We start from the raw sequence: 22,700 nt of genomic DNA on the forward strand, positions 1-22,700 counted from the left end.
CCCAATAATCAAATCTATAATCTCATATAGTGAAGTGGATTTCAAAGCTCTAGGACCATTAGGTCAATTCACTTCTCAATCATCTCAAAATATTCAAATCAGGGGTCCTTATAGCATAAGAGTTCATAAATCACGTCTCAAGTAGGGCTCACTAACCCATAATTCAATTCTCAAGTTAAAGCTCATTAGAGGCATAATAGATAGCATATAGATTCATAAATCATGAGGAAATCTGGGAATTTCAGAAATTCATCTCAAAATCTCAATATAGTCATATGCTTCAATATCTCAAACATAGAAATTATTAGCTCCTCAAGGGTTAAAATCATGGGGGTTATACCCAGCTGTAATTTCTCAATAAAACATGCAGAAATCATGCTATTTGACTCTTAATTCATGGGAAATATCAAGATAATGCATTTAATAATAATGGGTGAAAAACCCCATTTCAAATTCATGTAAAAACCCCATAGATTTCAGGAAATTCATGATGTAAATAAGTCTTTTGGGAACAAGGGTGAAAGGGTTACCCTTGTTCAAAACCCCACATACCTTGAATTAGAAGCTTTGGATGAATTCTCACTTTTGGAACTCTATTCATACTCTTGAATGAGGGTTCTTGAGGCCCTTGACTTGGGAACCTTGAATTGTGACTCAATTTAGAAAATCTATGATGGATTCTTGAGATTCTTGGGAGAGGTTTTGGATACTTAGGGTTTTTGTTGAGAGAAAACTTGAGAAAAACTTCATAGGATGCTTGCAAATGACTTTGATTTGGTGTTTTCACTGTTTAAGAGGCTTGGAAAGGGTCCAAAGTGCCCTTTTAACATCTGTACGAAGTTGGAAAAATTGAACTGGGAACCTAATTTTTGGGGCCCCCGCGATGAGCCACTCATCGCGATAGCTCACTGGAAATTGACAAATGGGAATCTGGGAGCCACCGCAATGCGGAGCCATCGCGTTAACCCACTGGTTGGGACCTGGAACTTCAGCTCGTTGCATCTCAATCGCGATAGGCCACTGGAAATTGACTATTGAGAAATTGGGGTCCTCCGCGATGCGCCACTATCGTGGAGTTCTACTAGAATTTAACAATTATCAAATCGACCCTCTCCGCGATGCGCCAAGCACTAAAATGATGCTATTTTACGACTAAGACTTAAATTATCCATAACTTCTTACCTGGGTATCGGATTTGGGCGAATCTTATATCGACAAAAAGCTTATCAAATCTTCCACATGATAAAAAGTCGGAATTAGGGAAATTCTATATGGTTAACACAATAATAACTTAAGAAGTCACTTCTCAATCTTTTAGGGTCGAAATTATGCCTCATTCGACATTCTTTAAGGCTCAAACTATGAGGGAACTCTATGGGGTCTTACAATACCTCACCTATGGGAACATTCATCCTCGAATGTCTCTAGTTAGACTAAGGACATAGCAAAAACAGAGCACACATAGCTGAAACAATTCCTAAATGGCTCAAGACCTTCTAAACTCATGAATACTCCGGACAAAGTAAAAACTTATACAAGGAAAGATGCATAGCTGAACTTTAGATTAGAAGGGCTGATTAAGAAAGGATATTACCTTCAGTTTGGTTTGAACTCACGGAAAAGAGGTGCAGGTACTTGGCTCGTATGTCTGCTTCTGCATCCTAAGTAGCACCCTCAATAGCCTGATTCCGCCACAACACTTTGACCAGGGGAACTTCTTTGTTCCTTAGTCTACAGATCTAAAAATCTAGGATCTCAACAGGAATCTCATCGAAGGATAGAGTCATGATCTGAGCAGCATGAGTTTATCCAAGAATATGGCGGTTCCCTCCATGGTCTAGTTTCTTTTGTAGAGTCAAATCCTCCCCAAACATACTTTTCAAGAACTATTGGTGGATTAAATGCAAGTAGAGGCTCAAATTATGTTGTGTATTTGAATGAAAGCTTATCTTTATCCTCAAATTCGAGTAAAAATTCGCAGACACTGGTTTTTATTTTATGAGCATTCTCAGCTCAATATATAAAACTAGAATATGATGGACACTTGAAAGTGTTTGAGTGGCAAAGTGGTTGGAATGAGGGGAATGATCTCTTCACAGGTTTTAACAACGAGTGTGATTACCCGATGGTTTGTGGAAGATATGGCATTTGCTCAAGGGGGCAGTGCAGTTGTCCCAAATTGAGCTCTAATTCAACTGCCTATTTCAAATAAATAGATGATAGGCAGGGGAATATGGGTTGATCTAAGGTCACAAAGCTGACTTGTAATGCTTCAACTAACAAAATTTTGGAACTTCAAAATATGGACTATTTCACATTTATTAGAGATATTAGAGACACTAATATGAATACCTGTAAAGATAAATGTTTAAGGAATTGTTCTTGTAAAGCTGCTCTATTTTGTTGGGGTTTAAACTCATCCACTGGAGACTGCTACCTACCATCTGAGATCTTTTCACTAGCGAATAATAAGAAGGACATGACACAGTATGATTCCCTTGCATTTATAAAAGTACAGGAACCTAAACCCGTACTCATATTCCTAAAATGTTTTCAAGTGGTGCTATACTGGGCTCTATCATAGGATCTGCCATCTTAGGCATCATAATTGGAATTACAGTTTACATATTCTGGAAAAATAAAGAGAAAGGCTAATAAAGATGAGGAGGATTATCTAGATCACGTGCCAGGAATGCCAACTAGATTTTTTTACGATGATCTAAACGCTACAATAGAGAATTTACCAAGAAGCTTGGTGAAGGAGGATTTGGTCGGTTTTTGAAGGGTGCTTAGAAGATGGCACAAAAATTGCAGTGAAATGCCTTAATGGAATAGGACAAGTGAAAGAATCATTCTTAGATGAGGTTGAATCTAGTGGCAGCATACATCATGTAAACTTGGTGCAATTAATTTGCTTCTGTGTTGAGAAATCTCATAGGTTGTTAGTATATGAGTTCATGAGTAATGGATCACTAGAAAAATGGATCTACCATTAGAAACAAGAGCAAATTCTAGACTGGAACTGCAGGAAGAAGACTATTGAAGATGTGGCCAAAGGATTAGCCTATCTTCATGAAGAATGCAGGCAAAAGATTCTGCATTTGGATATTAAACCCCCAAATATACTCCTAGATGAGAAGCACAATGCTAAACTCTCAGACTTTGGTCTTACAAAGCTAATTGATTGGAATCAGAGCCAAGTCATGACTATGATGAGAGGCACTCCTGGTTATTTAGCTCCTGAATGGCTTAGTGGAGTTATAACAGAAAAGGTAGATACTTACAACTTTGGCATTGTGATATTGGAAATTTTGAGTGGAAGAAGACATTTCGAGGCATCAGAGACTGAAGAGAAAAGGATAATGTTGAACTTATTCAGGAAAAAGGCAGAGGAAGGGAAGTTGGTGGATCTTATTGATAAGCAGAGTGAAGATATGCAGTTCTACAAACAAGAAGTAATAAAGACAATGCAGATTGTTGCCTGGTGTTTACAAAGTGATTACACGATGAGGCCATCAATGTCGATGGTGGTCAAGACCATGGAGGGTGTGTTAGATGTTGAAAAGGATCTAGATTACAGCTTTAACCCATAAATTATTTCTGCAATACCAAATATCTTTGCAGATTTAAATTTTTTACTGCCTTCGGTCGTATCAGGCCTATGGTGAGGAGGAAGTTCCTTTGATTTTTTGTTACTTTTTCATTTTTATGCTATTGCAGCTTGCTTGCTGTTGTATAAATTTCTTCTCCAATGTTCACAAAGTTATGATTATTTTCTTGAATATATTCATGCAAACTCTGTCCTCAAAAGAACTACTAATTAACTCAGCATCGTGGATTTTTGATACGCTTGTTAGCACGATAGTATGTATAATCGGAACAAGAAGAGTTTAATTTAGACCAGAGAGCTCATTCCGAACCCAATACTTCAAACGGATTAAAAGTAACAATTTTGAAATTGTATCTTGTTTATGACAAATGCTTCCATGCACCCGATGTTTAATCAGAACCAATCAATTTAACTATAGTAGTTAAAATTAAAGCAAGAATACACAATACTAAATCAAAGTTAGGTGATAAATGTGTGTAATTAAACACCAATGCATGCAGTCTTTTACCTTAACATTATACAATGAGATTATAAAATCGTAAGATAAAGCTTAACAAAATCAATAATCATGAACAAGACAATTTTAGCAAAAGCTAAATGTACCTTCTTCTGTCTTTCTCTTGATAGGTACAAGCTAAAAACAATGTTGGAATGTGGCAGGATAGAAATATGTACCTCAATATTAGATTTATAATGGCACAATACATAGATTTTAGATATACAAGTTATAAATTGAGCCAAATATAGGAAGATCTCTATGTATTACCTCAAATTTATATTGTAAATTAGCGAATAAATTGGTCAAATGTGTTATTGTACTACTCTTTTATCCTGTCATTAGTACATGTCCTGTCATTTTAAATTATACACTTAAAATGAACTATCTTATTTGAAAATTATAAGTTGAAATGTTTATGATCAAACATTGAAATATTCATCAAGTTTATTACATTTTCTTTCACACCTGAAAATTGGCTTGACATTCTATAGTTTCATCTATTACAAATTTCCAGTGGGCATAAACTTTAAAAGTCAATTTGGAAAACCAGGAAGGTGCTCTTCTTCTTCTTCCTTTCTTTTTACAACTTTTTTTTGGTCAAAAAGAATGAAATATGAAAAAAGAAGCTTACATAATTAATGGCTAACAATTGAATAATATCAAGGGATAAAGAGCTGAAATTTGGACTTGGATAAGGTCCAGCAGTTCTCCAAGTTGTAAAAAGTAAGCTCTAGTTGCTTCCTTGAATCATATTATATTGACATTAATACATAAACACTATATGACCTCAAGTAAGCACTCTTTAACTTTGAAAAAGAACGTATAAACACCTCAACGTGGTCTCAAGGGGCAACTAAACACTCCCAACTCGTCCTCACTATGTCTTGTGGACACCAATTTTAGTGGTGTCTAGATGATCATTTTATAAGCCAAGTGTTCAAGTTCAATTGCCACAGTAACAACTAGTTGAGGTGTTTAGATATGCAAACTCAAAGTTGGACTATTTACTTTCTAGTTGAGACCAAGTTTGATTGTTTGTTTATATGTTATGCCTATTATATTTTGCATTTTACTTCAAAAAAGCATTCATTGGTCAGATTCCTTCAAACAACCAAAGATCTTATATTTAAGTTCAGTTTGTTTTCATATAAACACTATTAATGCATGAAGGAGTTTTGATGATAGACATAACAATGAAACAATTTGAAGAAGTTGGTCCATTCAAGTGAAATACTCTTGCTGGCACAGGAGTCTGAATGATATGATTCTGCGTACAAGACAAGCATAGCTAACATAAATCACATCAGAAGCTGATTCAAACAAGGAGTATTGAAGAAGTCAAGTTGATCAAGTAGTCCAGCAGGAGAGGATTTGAATAAAAAGAGTCCTATCAAATCTACGACAAGTGAGGCGGCAGCAAAAGGAAAAGAGTTAACTGATAGAGTTCTACTGGAAAACAAGTTGTATATGAAAAATAACTCTATCACAAGTTCGCTTAAATACAACAAACGTGACACAAACCCTGATACTCACTGAAGCACTAAAAAGTCAATCAACAATCAGCACATCAGTTCATATACTTGAAGAAGAACCTAGTCTGTTACTTAGCAGGTCATAATCAGTGTAGTCATTAGATTCTTGTATTGTAATGAGTTATTGATTCTAGTCTCAGTAATCTATAAACTGAGTTAGGAGTTGTTGTCTTCAAGTTTGGGAACTCGAAGACTTGGGAACACTTATCTTGGGAAGATTAGTGTTTTTGCAGTGATAGGAGTTAGAAGTTTTAATTCCCAGGTTACAAGAAGTCTTGTAATTTTGTTGATTGTTGAGGGTCAAGTAATTTAGTGAAGTTGTGGGTTAAATCCTGTAGAGGTACAGGTCATGGTTTGTTACACCTTTTTTGAGTCGGGTGTTTTCCACGTAAAAACACTGTCTTTAGTTTTACTTCTGTAAACCACGTTTACTTACCTGTTCCACATATAGGCAATTAGTAGGACGTGTACTCTAAAAAGTGGTATCAGAGAGAGGTTGTCTTAAATAAGGCTAGCACCTAAGAAAAAGATCAACATAATGAATTCTGCACCTCCTACTGGTCACAGTGAAGGTCAGTCAACCACTAGACCTCCACTCTTTGATGGTTTTCATTTTATCTGATGGAAAGGAAGGATGGAGATGTTCATTCAAGGTGAAAACTATGAATTATGGGACAGGATTAATGGCCCCACTATTCGAATGAAGACTGTTGATGGAGAAAAAGTCAAGAAAGTAAGGAGAGAATTTACTTCTGATGACCTACTGGCCTTGAAGAAAAATGCAAAGGCCAAAAACATCTTGGTTTGTGGTCTAGGACCAGCTGAATATAACAGGGTATCCACCTACACTACTGCTAAGAAAATTTGGGATGCATTGGTAAATGCTTATGAAGGTACTTCCCAAGTAAGAAAATTCAGAATTGCTCTCCTGTTCACTGAATATGAGGCATTCAAAATAAAGGAAAATGAAACACTTCATGAGATGATGACAAGGATTACCACTTTAACAAATGAGCTGACTTCGTTAGGAAAATTCATTTATGAGGAAGAACAAGTTGAAAAGGTACTGAGGGTTTTACCCAAATCAAAATGGAATGTTAAGCTGACTGTTATTAGGGAAGCAAATAAAAAACTTGAAGGCTTGACTCTGGATTAACTTGTAGGGAACTTAAGGACTTATGAAATTGAAATTGAAGCAATCAAAGAACTAGCAGCCCCTGAGAATATCTTAGCCTTAAAAGCTTCTGATAGTGAGGATGAATTTGAACTTGATAAGGAGCAAGTTGCCTTCATAACCAAGAATTCCAGCAAGTTCTTTAGGAAGAAGAAGGGAGAAGGTACTAAGAAATATTCCAATGATAATCCAAATAGATGCTACAAGTGTGGAAAGACCGATCATTAGATCATAGAATGTCCTCTCTAGGAAATAGAGTGGAGAAAGGAAAGGGTTGAAAAGGAACAAAAAGAAAAGGGCCAAGAGAAAGGAAAAAGAAGAACATGCCATGATAGCTGCATGGGGATCTGACTCTGATGAAGTTGATGATACAACATTTATGGCTTTTGGAGATTTAGACACTAAGGAAGAAGATGATGCTTCTGAGGTAAGTTTACTTAAACTCAAAGAAAAATTGCATCTATTTTCTAAAACTAGACTTGTTTCGTTGATGAGTGATTCAATTGACAATCTCCAAGAATTAACTTCTGATAAGGATGAACTGTTCAACAGCCTTGCAAGCTTAAAATTTGACTTCATTGATCTGAAAGTTTGCAAATATTCTGTTGAAAAAGAAAATTGCTCTCTCAAGAACCAAGCCACATTGCTTGAGTCTTCAAATAATGATTTTAAGTCTGAAGTTATTAAATTGACTCTCACTGATAATGGAAAAAAGGCCATGAGTAAAGAACAAGAAAAGGCTGAACTTGAGTTAACTAAGTACAAACAAGAATGTCATGATTTGACTGAAAAAAATGAATAAGCTAAGTCAAGAAGTTGCTAAGTTAAAGCTGGATTTGGAAAGAGCAAACAGATGGACAAATTCTTCAAGAATTGTTCATCATTTGGGTAAAACAAATCATAATGAAAAAACAAGTTTAGGTTTTTTTAAAAAGGATGATAATCTACAAGATCTATGCTATATCTGTGGCAATCTTGGATATCCTACTACTGAATGTCCTGTGGCTACCAACAGCAGAATTAGAAGTCAAAATCTGGCAACAAACTTTTCTCAGACCAAAAATACAAGAACTAAAATTGGTCAGAGAAACAGGTCAGGTTATGTGTTTCCTGCATGGACTAGAAGAAATTTAATTCATCCCTTTACTAACAAAACAGGGCCCAAGCTAGTCTGGGTTCCTAAATCTAACCATTGATTTCTCTTGCAGGTGACGGTGAAGGGAACCAAAAAGCACTGGTACTTAGATGGTGCATGCTCAAGACATATGACTGGCGACAAGAAAAAGTTCCTTTCACTCTCCAAAATTGATGGAGAAGGAGTTTCTTTTGGAAATGGAAAAAAGGGAATCATTACTGGAGTTGGGAAAATTAGCCCATCAAATTCAAAAGCTGTGGAGGATGTGTATCTAGTGCAAGGATTAAAGCATAACCTGCTGAGCATCTCACAATTGTGTGACAAAGGTAATAAAGTAATTTTTACTTAGGGGTTAAAGTCAAAAGAATGGATACCAAAGAGATTGTGTTTACTGCAAGGAGATATAGAAACGTATACAAAGCAGATTTAATGGCAATACCAGGACCTGAGTTGACCTATCTAAGTGCAATGAAAACTGATTCCCTCCTTTGGCACAAAAGAATTGGACATGCAAGTCTAAAACAACTGAACATACTTTCATCCAAAGACATGGTATTAGGATTACCTAAAACCAAGTTTAAGGAAGAAAAGTTATGTAGTGCATGTGTACGGGGGAAGCAGGTAAGATCTTCATTTAAGTCAAAGAACCATGTTAGTACTACCAAGTGCCTTGAACTGATACATATGGACTTGTGTGGATCAATGAGACAACAAAGCAGAGATGGGAAAAGGTATGTTTTGTAATTGTTGATGATTATTCCAGGTTCACCTGGACTTTGTTTCTAGCCTCTAAAGAAGATGCCTTTGATATCTTTGAAATTTTCATCAAGAAAAAGGAAAAGAAATTGGGCACTTCATTAGTTTCCATAAGGTCTGACCATGGGACAGATTTGAGAATGCAAAATTGTTAGATTTTTGTTCATCACAAGGAATAGACCAGAACTTCTCAGCTCCTAGAACACCACAACAAAATGGAGTGGTCGGAAGGAAAAATAGAACCTTGGAAGATATGGCTAGAACAATGATGCTTGCAGCAAATGTTGCCAAAAACCTATGGGCTGAGGCAATGAGTACTGCAACATATATTATAAACAGGTGCATGATCAGACCAATGTTAGACAAGACTCCCTATGAGTTACTAAACGGTAGAAAGCCTAACATTTATCACCTTAGAAGTTTTGGCTGCAAATATTTCATACACAATAATGGTAAGGATAATCTTGGAAAATTTGATGCTAAAAGTGATTAGGAAATCTTCTTAGGTTATTCACTTCATAGTAAGGCCTATAGGGTTTTGAATAACAGATCTAACTGTGTTGAAGAAAGCATGCATGTGATTCTTGATGAATCCTATGATAAGACTAACCTGCAGGAAGGAAGCGATACTGAGGAACAGGTTTTACAACATGTTCCATCGACTGAAATAGTCAAACCTGAAGGCATCTTGATAGGGGAAACTGAAGCTGAAGGCACAGTGATAGGGGGAACTGAGTCATCAACTGACTCACATCAGAACAATAGAAGTGATCCTAGCAGCTCACTTGGCTTGATCCCAAAAGGATACAAATATCAAGGATCACACCCCATTAAGAATATACTTACTGATCTCAATTCTGGTATCACCACAAGATCTAGACTAAGAAGTATGTGTGCATTCAAGGCATTTCTGTCAGAGATAGAGCCAAAGAAAGTAACTGAGGCATTGCTTAATGTTGATTAGATATTACCTATGCAGAATGAATTGAACCAATTTGAGAGAAGCAAAGTCTGGCACTATTGTTCCTCTTCCAAAAGATAGATCAGTCATACGGACTAAGTGGGTGTACAGAAATAAAGTTGATGAGCATGGAACAATCACAAGAAACAAGGCAAGACTGGTAGTTCAAGGATACAATCAAGAAGAAGGAATTGACTTTGATGAAACTTTTGCTCTAGTAGCCAGACTTGAAGCTATAAGACTACTTGTTACCTTTGCTTCTTACATGGAGTTTATTTTGTATTAGATGGATGTGAAGAGTTCATTTCTAAATGGCATTCTCAAGGAAGAAGTGTATGTTAAACAACCCCCAGGATTTGAGAGCAAGGAGTTTCCAGACTATGTCTACAAGCTGGACAAAGCTTTGTATGGGTTGAAACAAGCTCCAAGAGCTTGGTATGAAAGACTATCAAAGTTTCTATTGAAGCATGGACATACCAGAGGTAAAATTGACAATATCCTTTTCGTGAAAACTAATGGGAAGGATTTATTAGTTGTGCAGGTGTATGTGGATGATATTATGTTTGGCTCAACAAATATGCTTATGACTCATGAGTTTGCCAAAATCATGAGTTGTAAATTTGAGATGAGTATGATGGAAAAGATGAATTTCTTTTTGGGATTACAAATAAAGCAGTCAGCTTCAGGAACAATGATTCACTAACAGAAATACGTCAAAGAGCTTCTTAAGAGATTTTTCATGGAAGAGGAAAAAGAGATAAGTACTTCTATTGCTACTGTCACTAAGCTGGACTTAGATGAAACAGGTTCAAATGTAGATCAAAAGATGTATAGAGGTATGATAGGGTCATTATTGTACCTCACAGCAACCAGGCCTGATATTGTGTTCAGTGTAGGGTTATGTTCCAAGTTTCAAGCTAAACCTAAAAAATCACATCTAAAACCTGTAAAGAGAATCTTCAGATACTTGAAAGGAACCAGTGATATTGGTTTATGGTACCCCAAAGGTAGTAACTGTAATTTGGTGGGTTACTCAGATGCTTATTATGCAGGATATCTGGTGGACAGGAAAAGCACTACTGGAATGGCTCACTTCCTTGGATCATGTTTGATTACCTGGTCCACTAAGAAGCAAAACTCTGTTGCCTTATTTACTGCTGAAGCTAAATATGTTGCTGCAGGTTCCTGTTGTGCTCAATTGCTATGGATTAAGAAATAACTCATGGATTTTGGTATGGATTTTCGTTTTGTTCCTATTTTTTGTGATAATACGAGTGTTATTAACATAGCTAAAAATCCTGTTCAACACAAGAGAACCAAACATATTGATATTAGGCATCACTTTCTTAGAGATAATGTTGAAAAAGGGCATATATCTATTATGTTTTGCTCTACTGAGGAATAGATTGCTGACATTTTCACTAAGGCATTGAGTAGAGAACACTTTGAAAAAATTAGGTTAGCCTTGGGGATGAGTAAAATTGCATAAGTCTCCCTCAATGCTTGACTAGAATAAGTTGATTTAACATGTGTTTGTTGGTTAATTCAGTCTCACACATTAAGTTGTGTATCCTAAGTCCAAGATTTTAGAATATGTTGACTCATGTATGTGTTGATTTTGCAGGAAGTTTGGATTACAAAAGCAATTTTGTCTATTTTGTCATTCAGGTACGATTACTATTACTTTAAAATACTCTAAAGAGAAACAAGTTGTTTTCCTGGTTCCTCTTACTCCATTTCAATCTCCAAAATACAAAGAGTCCCTCCTTTTTCAAAAAGTTGCCACTCTCTTTCCCATTATAACTGAAACACCTATCATTATCCTTCTGTCACATACAGTCCCTCACCCTTTCACCTTCCTCATCTTCTCTTCTTAATACGTCTTCCTTTGTTTTGATTCCACACTAAAACTTCTCTTCAACCCTCTAACACTCAAGAACACATTCCTATTTCAACAATGGCATCCAACCCTTCATCTTCATCCTCTTCCTTTACTGCCTCTGCTCAAAATCCCCTTACCACACTCATCCTTCACCCAAACATCACATTACCTCCCTTAATTCCTTCTCCAATCTCCCAGAAATTCACAGATTTTTCTGCCTTCACAAATTTTCAAAATCCTTTTACCCAAATTCTCTCAACTACTTCACCCTTCTCAAGACCTTTTCTTCCTCCTCCAATCCGCTCTGAATTGTTCATAAGGATGATCTTCTAGATGATAGAGACGATCTTCCTATTATAGACCTAATCCCAAGAAGGTCAGATCTCAGGTTAAGAAGAAACCCTCTGTCCCAACTAAAGCCATTTTTTCCTTATAGCCCCCTCCAATTACCTCTACTCCTCGAACCCCACATACTCGAGGAAAGAAACAACGTGAAGATGCTAAATTTGCTGAAGCTCTTCAAGCCAACAAGAGGAAACGTATTGTGATTTCTGATCCCACTGCTCCTCTGGTATCTTCTCCTACTTTTTCTCCTAATCTTCTTCTTCGATCAGTCAATAAACCTACTACTGTCAGAGCAAAATCTTCTATATCCTCTATGAAAACTTCCTCTACACCTCCTTCAAAGGCTTCCTCCACTTCAAAACCCTCCTCCACTGTCACAGTTTTTCCATCCAGAGTTTCTCCCAGATCTTCTACTCGTTCAAAGAAACAAGCCAGTAAACCTTTTCTCTCTGATTCCTCTAACTCTGACTTCAATCTGCACACAAATGCTGAGATAGACCCTGATTTTGAGGTTCCTGCACCTTCCTTTCATCAAGATACTCCTGAAAATTCTCGCCTTCACTTTTAAAATTGTACATTAGCTAGAGGAAGAGTAGTTAGTGGTTTTAGGGATGTCACTATGCAAACTTTATTGGAAAAATTAGAGTTTCAAGGATGGTCTCATCTCTTTTACAGGGAGACCTACAAAGAAAATTTGCTCGACCTGAAGTGTATGAGTTTTATACGAATGGGGTGGGCATTGGTGAGTTGTTCTCTACTACTATTAGAAAGGTTAATCTAAACCTTTCCATTGTTGACATTGCTAGAATTTTGCATATTTCTTCTGGGGGGTGGGGTCACTATGTCAAAGTAAGTTGGCCACCTCTTGATAATTTGGCTTCAGCCCTTGACATATGTAGAAAGTTCTCAGGGAACACCACGTTGGTCAGACATAGAAGAGTGTTTAAAAGGGAGATGTCTCCTCTTCACCAACTGTACTTTGATGTTGTACATAAGATGATTCTCCTAAAAAAGGAAAGGAGGACTATAGCTACCTTTCTTGATCTCACTCTCATGGAATTATTGGACACTGAAGTGCAAATTGATCTGCCTTGCCTCATACTAAAGCATGTGCAGAGGGTTTTACTTAAGGAAGTCAGTGGACATGCTCTACCTTATCAATTCTTTCTTACACCCATATTTGAGGACTTTGATATTTTTGTTCAAGTCTGGACCTCACAGACCACAAAGGATATCATAGGGCATGTGAACCACATGATGCTACCTATTTCCATGAGGAGTGCTGATAATCTGATGCAGAGGTTGAGAAATTCTCTGGCTGAAAAACAGGCTGAGGTGGACGCTGCACAGGTAGCCTTGGAAGCTGCATAGGTTGCTCATGAAGAAGAAAAAGGGATCCTCCATGCTTAAATTACTTCCCTTAATTCCGTGTTGGACAAAGAGAGAGCTAAAAATGCAGATGTTATTAGGAAACTCACCTCTCTCAAACCCTCTTCTTCTTCTACTTAGCTTCATGACTGATCTCCTCAGGATATCTTTTTTTGTTTCTCACCCTAACAGCTTATTCTCTCTCAGTTTACTTTTTGGTATGTGTAGTCTTTTCTTCAAATGAATGAAATGGGCTTAGTTGTTATCCTGTTTCCTGTTCCTGTTTTATCATATTGCATTCATGTGATCTTATTCTAAATTTTGATTGTCTTAGTGATAGCCTCAATGGCCATAGATTATTAAACATTTTTCACTTGTTGTTCCAACTTTTTGATGATGTCAAAAGGGGGAAGAGAGTAGACTATGCAATGCTTATAACCCAAGGACTAACCTATTTTATTTTGTGGTTAAGTCTTTATTCATATTCCTTATTGAGTATGTCAGGAGTCTGTGATGTTGTTGCTGCTATGTTTTTCATCATCAAAAAGGGGAAATTGCTTAAGGCATGAAGGAGTTTTGATGATAGACATGAGAATGAAACAATTTGAAGAAGTTGGTCCATTCAAGTGAAATACTCTTGCTGGCGCAGGAGTCTGAATGATATGAGTCTGCGTACAAGACAAGCATAGCTAACATAAATCACATCAGAAGCTGAGTCAAACAAGGAGTCTTGAAGAAGTCAAGTTGATCAAGTAGTCCAGCAAGGAGAGGATTTGAAGAAAAAGAGTCTTATCAAATCTAGGACAAGTGAGGCGGCAGCAAAAGGAAAAGAGTTAACTGATAGAGTTCTACTGGAAAATAGGTTGTATACGAAAAAGGACTTTATCACAGGTTGGTTTAAATACAACAAACGTGACACAAAGCCTGATACTCACTGAAGCACTAAAAATTCAATCAACAATCAGCACATCAGTTCATATACTTGAAGAAGAACCTAGTCTCTTACTTAGCAGGTCATAATCAGTGTAGTCATTAGGTTCTTGTATTGTAATGAGTTATTGATTCTAGTCTCAATAATCTATAAGCTGAGTTAGGAGTTGTTGTCTTCAAGTTTGGGAACTCGAAGACTTGAAAACACTTATCTTAGGAAGATTAGTGTTTTTGTAGTGATAGGAGTTAGAAGTTTTAATTCCTAGGTTACAAGAAGTCTTGTAATTTTGTTGATTGTTGAGGCTCAAGTAATTTAGTGAAGTTGTGGGTTAAATCCTGTAGAGGTACAGGTCGTAGTTTTTTACACCTTTCTTGAGTCGGGTATTTTCTACGTAAAAACACTGTGTTCAGTTTTACTTCTGTGAACCATATTTACTTACCTGTTCCACATATAGGCAATTAGTAGGATGCGTACTCTAACAAACACACTTTGCCTTTTGTGGAAGTTTTCTTTATCATCTATTATCCTACATGGCTTTACGCAAGATATTACCACTTTCATTCTTTACATTTCATAACCAACCAACCTTTTGATTATCCAACTGCAAATCTTTCTACAACTTGGGTCAACAGTGTTTCAACAATCCATTCAGTAGATTTCAGTGATGGCTCAAAAGTAAGGGCCATACTACTCAGAGGAACTTTAGGTCCGAAATATGCTTGTGGCTTCTACCGGAATGGAAATTGTGAGAGCTACCTCTTTGCCATCTTCATTGTGCAAATCAACAGTATTTCCCAAATTACTTCTCCCGCAATTGGATTCCCACAAGTTGTTTGGTCTGCCAACAGGAGCAAACTAGTTAAGATCAATTCTACTTTGCAGCTTACATCAGGAGGAGACTTGGTGCTCAGAGGTGTTGATAGTACTTTGGCTTGGTCAACAAACACTACTGGGAAATCTGTTGTTGGCTTAAGCTTGACCGTTGAAGGGAATCTTGTTCTATTTGATTCCAAGAATGGAACTGTTTGGAATTCTTTCAATCACTCAAATGATGCTTTAGTTTCGGGGCAGAAGTTAGTATCAGGGATGAAACTAATAACAAGTGTTTCAACAGTAAACTAGACTCAAGGAGGTTTGTTTTCTCTCTCTGCTACCGATAATGGTTTGGTTGCTTTTGTAGAGTCAAATCCTCCCCAAACATACTTTTCAAGGTCTATTGGTGGATTGAATGCAAGTAGACGCTCAAATTATGTTGTGTATTTGAATGGAAGCTTATCTTTATCCTCGAATTCAAGTAACAATTGGCAGACACTGGTTTCTATTTCGCGAGCATCCTCAGCTCAATATATGAAACTGGAATCTGATGGACACTTGAAAGTGTATGAATGGAAAAGTGGTTGGAATGAGGTGGATGATCTTTTGACAGGTTTTAACGATGAGTGTTATTACCCCATGGTCTGTGGAAGATATGGCATTTGCTCAAGGGACAGTGTAGTTGTCCCAAATCGAGCTCTAATTCAATTACCTATTTCAGATAGATCGATGATAGGCAGCGTAATCTCGGTTACTCTGAGTTCACAAAACTGACTTGCAATCTTTGGAGTAACCACACATTTTTGGACCTTCAATATGTCAACTATTTCACATTTACTACAGATATTAGAAACACTGATATGAATACCTATAAAGGTGCATGTTGTTTTATTTCGTAGTGGTTTAAACTCATCCTCAGGAGACTGCTACCTACCATCTGAGATCTTTTCACTAGCGAATAATGAGAAGAATCGGACAAGGTATGATTCCTATGCATTTATAAAAGTACAGGAACATGAATTTCCAGGTCTACCTACCGCTGGAGCTGCTACTCCTAAACCGTTTTGGTGTTATACTGGGCTTTGTCATAGAACTTTCCATCTTAGGCATCATAATTGGAATTGCGATTTTTATATTCTGGAAGAAGAGAAAGGCAAGTGAAGATGAGGAGGATTTTGTAGATCACGTATCAGGAATGCCCACTAGATTTTCTTATGACGATCTAAAGGCTGCAACGGAGAATTTTACCAAGAAGCTTGGTGAAGGAAGATTTGGATCAGTTTTTGAAGGGTGCTTAGTAAATGGGAAAAAAATTGCAGTGAAATGCCTTGACGGAATAGGACAAGTCAAAAAAAGCATTCTTAGTTGAGGTTGAAACTATTGGCAGCATACATCATGCAAATTTGGTGTAATTGATTGGCTTCTGCACTGAGAAATCTCATAGGCTTTTAATATACGAGTTCATGACCAATGGATCTACCATGGGAAACAAGAGCTTACTATTGATTGGAATTGTAGGAGGATGATTATTCAAGACATAGCAAAAGGATTAGCCTACCTTCATGAAGAATGCAGGCAAAAGATTCTGCATTTGGATAACATACTCCTGGATGAGAAGTACAACACGAAACTCTCTGACTTTGGGCTTGCGCTGATCGAAATCAGAGCCAAGTCATGACTATGATGAGAGGCACTCCTGGTTATTTGGCTCTTGAATGACTTAGTGGAGTTATAACAAAAAAGGTAGATGTCTATAACTTTAGCATTGTGATCTTGGAAATTTTGAGTGGAAGAAGACATTTTGAGGCATCGGAGTCTGAAGAGCAAAGGATAATGTTGAACTTATTCAGGAAAAAGGCAGAGGAAGGGCAGTTCGTGGAACTTATTGATAAGCACAATGAAGATATGCAGTTTTACAAAGAAGAAGTAATACATACGATGCAGATTGTTGTCTGGTGTCTACAAAGTGATTACATGAAGAGACCATCAATGTCGATGGTGGTCAAGGCCATGGAGGGTGTTTTAGATGTTGACAAGGATCTAGACCACAACTTTAAGCTACAAACTGTAAATGGAATACCAAATATCAATTTCGTAGATTCAACTCCTTTACTGCCTTTGGTCTTATCAGGTCCAAGGTGAGGAGGAAGTTTCTTTGAAATTTTGTTGATTTCTACTGTTCTTATGCTATTACAGCTTGCTTGCTGCTGTGTAGATTTCTTCTTTGATGTTCAACGAAGTTATGATTTTTTTCTTCAATTTATTCATGCAAAGTTTGGTATACATGTATTGATGATTAGGTGTCTTGTAGAAAATCATGCCCTGTTATAAGTTTTCTATTTTTGGTATCTTCTTGTATACGGGCAAGTGTTTGCCTCTCTAATGAGATTTATTACTTTGTCAAAAAAAAAAAAAAAATCATGCAAAGTTTGTCTTGGCTTTGAGAAATAATCAACTCATCAACGTGACTTTTGTACGCTTGTTAGGACAATCGAATGTATAAAGCTCCTTTTTTTTATAAAGTCAATGTAGGTATAAAGATATGTGGAGAGCGAAAAATTGTAGACCTTGCTAATCAGTCTTGAGTCATTTGACGAGAAATATTCGACAGCTATCTGGAGGATCAAATAGGAACAAGGAGGGATTAAAGCAACGTTTCTGAAATTGCTATTGCATCTACTCCAAATCAAGTAAATGATAAATGTGTATAAACACTAGATCGTGCAGGTTTTTACCTTATACCTATACTTGGGATGACATTTTAAGGTTGCAACATCTAGGGGGAACAAAACCAATGATCATGTACCAGACCAGTTTTCAGCAAAAGCTAAAAATACCCTCTTGTCCTTCTCTCGATAGGTATAGGCTAAATACAGTGTTGGAATATGACAGGGTAGTAATATGTACCCCAATATTAGATTTATAAAAGAATAACACCTGATCTCAACTGATAACTAAACATACCAACTTTGAACACATATTTGACACCTCGGTTCGTCTCCCTACGTCAGTTAAACACTCTTAACTTATCAAACACATCCAAAATCCATGTGTCATATTGGCGCCAGGTGTCCACAAGACATCATGATCGAGCTGAGGTGTTTATATGTGCATATTCAGAGATACAAAGTAATATGTGCATATTCAGAGAGATACAAAAGGAAACGAAAGTACATCTTGTACAAGTAACTTAAGCCAAAAGAGAACAAATTTTATATCAATTCCATAAAAGCAACTATGAATAATAGATCTTAAATATATACACACTACTATTTACATTGAATTGCATAATCGACAATTTACTCAGTAAATTTATCTTACTGGTTCAATAGACAGTTGTAAGTCTCACTGGAACCACCACCTTCTCTCTAGCTGGATCACCACTAAATCCATCCGCCACAATTCTCACCACTTTCTTCAACGCAAAATGCAAGCAATTCGACAACGCAGCCCAACACATCAACTCATACACAAAGTCAAACGCCGGATCCGAAAACGACGACGATTCTTCCCAATTTGCCCCTCCATATCCATCAAAATTCCATCCCCTACCCCCACTCCCACCACCACCACCACCACCACCACCAAACGGTCCGTCATAATCACCTCCGTCAAACAAAAATCCGTTATCATCTCCTCCTTCATCTCCACTTCCCAAAGACTTCCGTACAATCCGCCGCGTTTTACGGGCTAATCTTCTCGGCGCGGATCTAACCTTATTGTACTTAACAGGCGGAGGCGCTAAGGCGTCGATCGGAAAAACAACGGAGGAGATTTGACGAGAAGGGGATTGCTGATCCGACGAGACATCGGAGAGTGTGAGAACACTGTTGATATTGCGATTAAGAAGATAATTTGAAAAACCTAAACCTTGGGTGGTAGTTACCACCGTTGTTAGAGTATCGGAGATCAGCGAAATTTCCATTGATGAAGCTTAGAGATTGGGGAAAATTAATTTTGGGTTGAATTTTGAATGAGAACTTTGGATATTTTGGGAAGGGAACAATTTATATGGTGGTTATGAGGAATTTTCAAGGGGTATACAAGAGAGAAACGTGTGATTCTCTGCAATGGGTTATTCTGGTAAATTTAAACGTTTGGTTTTTGTTTTTTTTCCCTTTTTTATTTACATATAACTTGCTTGACAATAGAACTTTTATTTATATAATAAAAAGAAAGTTGTACTATAGATTACTCATAACCTTCTTATTTAAACGGTTCATTCGTTTTACTTTATTTGATTTATTTTTACTTGATACAAAGTTTAAAAAATAAAAATAATTTAAATCTTATGATCTTAAATTAAAAATATATCAAAATCCTTTTTAATCTTAAGTCTTGCCAAAATTTTCAAAAAGAAAAGAGTTATTTTTTTGAAACGGACTAAAGAGAAAAATAGATCAACAGACTAAAGAGAAAAATAGATCAAACAAATTAAAGTAGAAAGAATATAAGTTTTTGTGGATGTTGGTTACAGAGTTGTTGGTCAATATGATTGAATAATGTTTAACCTCTGCGAGAGCACTATGATTGTTAGAGTTCATTTGGTAGGAGTGTATTGGCAAAAATAATGCATGTGTTAATTAATTTGTATTATGAATATCTTGTTTGGTATAATTTTTAGTCTATATATAACTAATGTAAGTATTAGTTCTACACTATATTGTGTATTAAGGTGTGTATTATTAATATCACTCATTTTCTATGTATTAGTAATGCAAAGACTTTAATACATGCATTAACTTATTAATGACCTTAATACCCTTTAATTTTCTCTCAAAATATTTTATCATTTTTTTTCCGCCATTTTAATTTAAAATAGTGAATCTTTTCAAAATATTTCACAATATTTTTTTCCACCATTTTAATCTACAATAATAAATAATTGATTTAAATAATTGTAACATGTTTTTGCTTTGATTCGAGGGTCTTTAAAAAGATTAAAAAAATTGAGACTATTTCTTAATTTTACGTCATATATTTTATTTTTGTTTCGACTATGTTAATTCGTTGGCGTAATATTTCATGCGCAAAGACGAAGGTCTTGCAATTAATCTGAAACTTCTATGTACTAGTTCAACAATACTAATTATGTTTGAGATGACAGAAGAATTTTGTTGTAAAAAAGTGTACAAAATTAAAGAAGAGTATTTTTGTAAACAAACATTTCTTTTATAAAAATTATGTAAGATGTATTATTTCTTATACATCAAACCAAACAATGTATGAGAAATAATATATACATAACTAATACAAGTATAACTAATACAAACATTATGAAAACATTATTAATACACTATATTTTGCATTGTTCTTATACACTCTACCAAACGACCCCTTAGTGTATTCATATCAAAGAGATGCGGCAAAGTGTTTAGATTGTTGTGGAATATCTTAATCAAATGCCTAGTAAAATTGATCAAGGCCAATGATCGCAAGCTATGTCCTCATCCGCCATCTCGAATGAAATTGTTCGTGAAATTTTGTGCCGTGTGTAACGTATATTATGTAGTGTAAGAATAATCTTTACTTGTAGCCCAAACTTACTTATGACTCAAGTTTACTTGTCATTCAAGTTTACTTGGCTAACTGATTGAACTTCAAATAGTACTCCTTAATAGTCATGGATCCCTGTCTCAAGTTTATGAACTCCACAATATTTGCCTCCCTCATCTCTAGCAGAAAAAAATAGTCCAAGAAGGAATCTTGGAACACCTGCAAAGTCATAGGAGCAGCATTCACACCTCTACCCTTCCTCCATAAAACGACCCAATCATAAGCAATGTCCTTCAGTCTATAGGATGCCAACTCAACACTTTCTTCTTCCAAAACATGCATCACATTAGTGATCTTCCTAACCTCCTCCAAGTATAACTGGAGGTCCTCATCATCCTCCAAGCAATGTCCTTTCACATTAGCTATTTTTGGGGAAAATTTTCCTATCCTTTTTTTGGTTATAACACTCACTGTCTTTTTTAAAAAAATATATATTACTACACTGATAATTTCATATTTCAAAAAAGATTTTCGGAAAAACCCGTCGTTTCTTTTTTTTTTTTTTTTTTTTTTTTTTTTGTTATATTTTTTTATTTTTTTTTTATTTTTTTCCTTAATTTTATAATTTTGTTTTTTTTTTGGGGGGGGGGGGGGGGGGTGGGATTTTTCTTGTTCTTTTTATTAACAGAGGAGTCCCGAATACAAATCACATAAGTGTCCTTTTTGATTAATGAATCTCACCTTCTATAAAAAAAAAATACAATTCAAATCGTTTATTTCATCAATTTTGTCGTAGCATTGTCTCTAACTGAAAATTGCAGGTCTTCTTCACGTTAATAATGAAATTTTGATATCATGTTTTTGTCTTTTATAAACTTTGAAGGATCTTGTTTTTGTCTTGTATGAACTTTGCAGGAGCACTGAATCATCAATGATCTTCCTCATCTGTTCATCAACTATTTTAGTTTGGTAAGAACATCCTTACACATCAATAATTGTCTGCAATTGTTTTAGTTTAGTAAAAATATTATTAATGACTGTACGTAATGAAATTTATGGTCCTCCTATTATTTTTGTCTTCAATAAATTCCATATTCATGTATTCAAATAAAAAAATCGCTAATATTATTCTGACTCAATTAATTTAAATCTTCTCTGTGTTGAAACTGTTATGCAGTCGTCACTTTATTTTTTCTGATCCAATATTATGGACTTGAAAAATTTTATATCTTACTTTAATTTTTTCATAGGTAGTTAATTTGGACAATTGCAATTTATAACAGAAAATCGGTTATAAATCTTATTAGTTGAATATTTTCTTTTCTTTAAGTTTCTTAATTAACCAAACTAATTGCTACTCTAGCTCAAGTTGCTTATTTATTAAAAAAAATCTAACTTAGATTTTCTCTTTTAATTCTTTATAATTTTATTGTTTTGTGATTTAGAATGTGTCTTGTTTGTAATTAACATGCTTGAATCTATTCCTATGTTCACAAATTTCTTCTATTCAGGTTAAACTATATGTTCACAAATTTCATCTATCCAGGTAAAGGAATCTCCTCATCCCATAAAAATAAGGAAAAATTACTTAAGTAAACACCTTAACTTTTCTATATTACTTTAAATACCATTCTACTAAATGTATTACAAAAATCTCTTCTAATACACAACACACGCGCTTTTACTGATACATTCCAACCCACAACTCAACATAATACCCAAATACTATTCTGTAGCTTAAAATCACGGGATTATTGGCGAAGATTATGCCAAAATTCAAATTTAAAGCAAAAATCCGATCTTGAAGAAACAACAGTTATCTTCCATTACAATTACTCCATTATCTTAATTATTCCAAATTTAATTGGAGGTTAGTTTTTTACAGTTGATAATTTTGTTTATTAATTTTGAAATTGAACAAATCTCTTTTCAATTTTATGTTCTTTAAATATTATAAGATTATTAATGGAGTAAGGACCCTCTTTTAGTTTGGGGCTTACTCAAATTCAGTCAACTTCTAATGAAACTAATATATCTGGGTCTGTTCCTGGTAATTTTGATTATGAAGACGTTAGTTTTTATGAAAATAGATCTAAGCATCGGAATAATCTGACAATCATGAAAAAGTTACGGGATGCTGCTACCGTTAAGGGGAAGAAGACTGTTGTTGCTATTTCAAAGAAAAAAGAAAGGAAGTT

At 35.6% G+C, this 22,700-nt stretch overlaps 1 protein-coding gene and 2 pseudogenes across 1 annotated transcript; 2 read left to right on the top strand and 1 right to left on the bottom strand.

Annotated features, from left to right (window-relative positions):
* The first annotated feature begins 2,547 nt into the window (after window positions 1–2,547).
* LOC107876852 lies at window positions 2,548–3,593 on the top strand (annotated as a pseudogene).
* Window positions 3,594–12,548: 8,955 nt separating this feature from the next.
* On the top strand, window positions 12,549–18,032 carry LOC107876851 (annotated as a pseudogene).
* A 164-nt stretch (window positions 18,033–18,196) lies between these two features.
* LOC107878460 lies at window positions 18,197–19,139 on the bottom strand. The gene has a single exon (XM_016725456.2). It carries the CDS (start codon window positions 18,929–18,931, stop codon window positions 18,332–18,334), a length of 600 nt encoding a protein of 199 aa, XP_016580942.1. The 5' UTR covers window positions 18,932–19,139; the 3' UTR covers window positions 18,197–18,331.
* Window positions 19,140–22,700: the final 3,561 nt, after the last annotated feature.

Source organism: Capsicum annuum, chromosome 7, assembly GCF_002878395.1.
Source record: "Capsicum annuum cultivar UCD-10X-F1 chromosome 7, UCD10Xv1.1, whole genome shotgun sequence".
In the NCBI taxonomy this organism is placed as follows: Eukaryota; Viridiplantae; Streptophyta; class Magnoliopsida; order Solanales; family Solanaceae; genus Capsicum; species Capsicum annuum.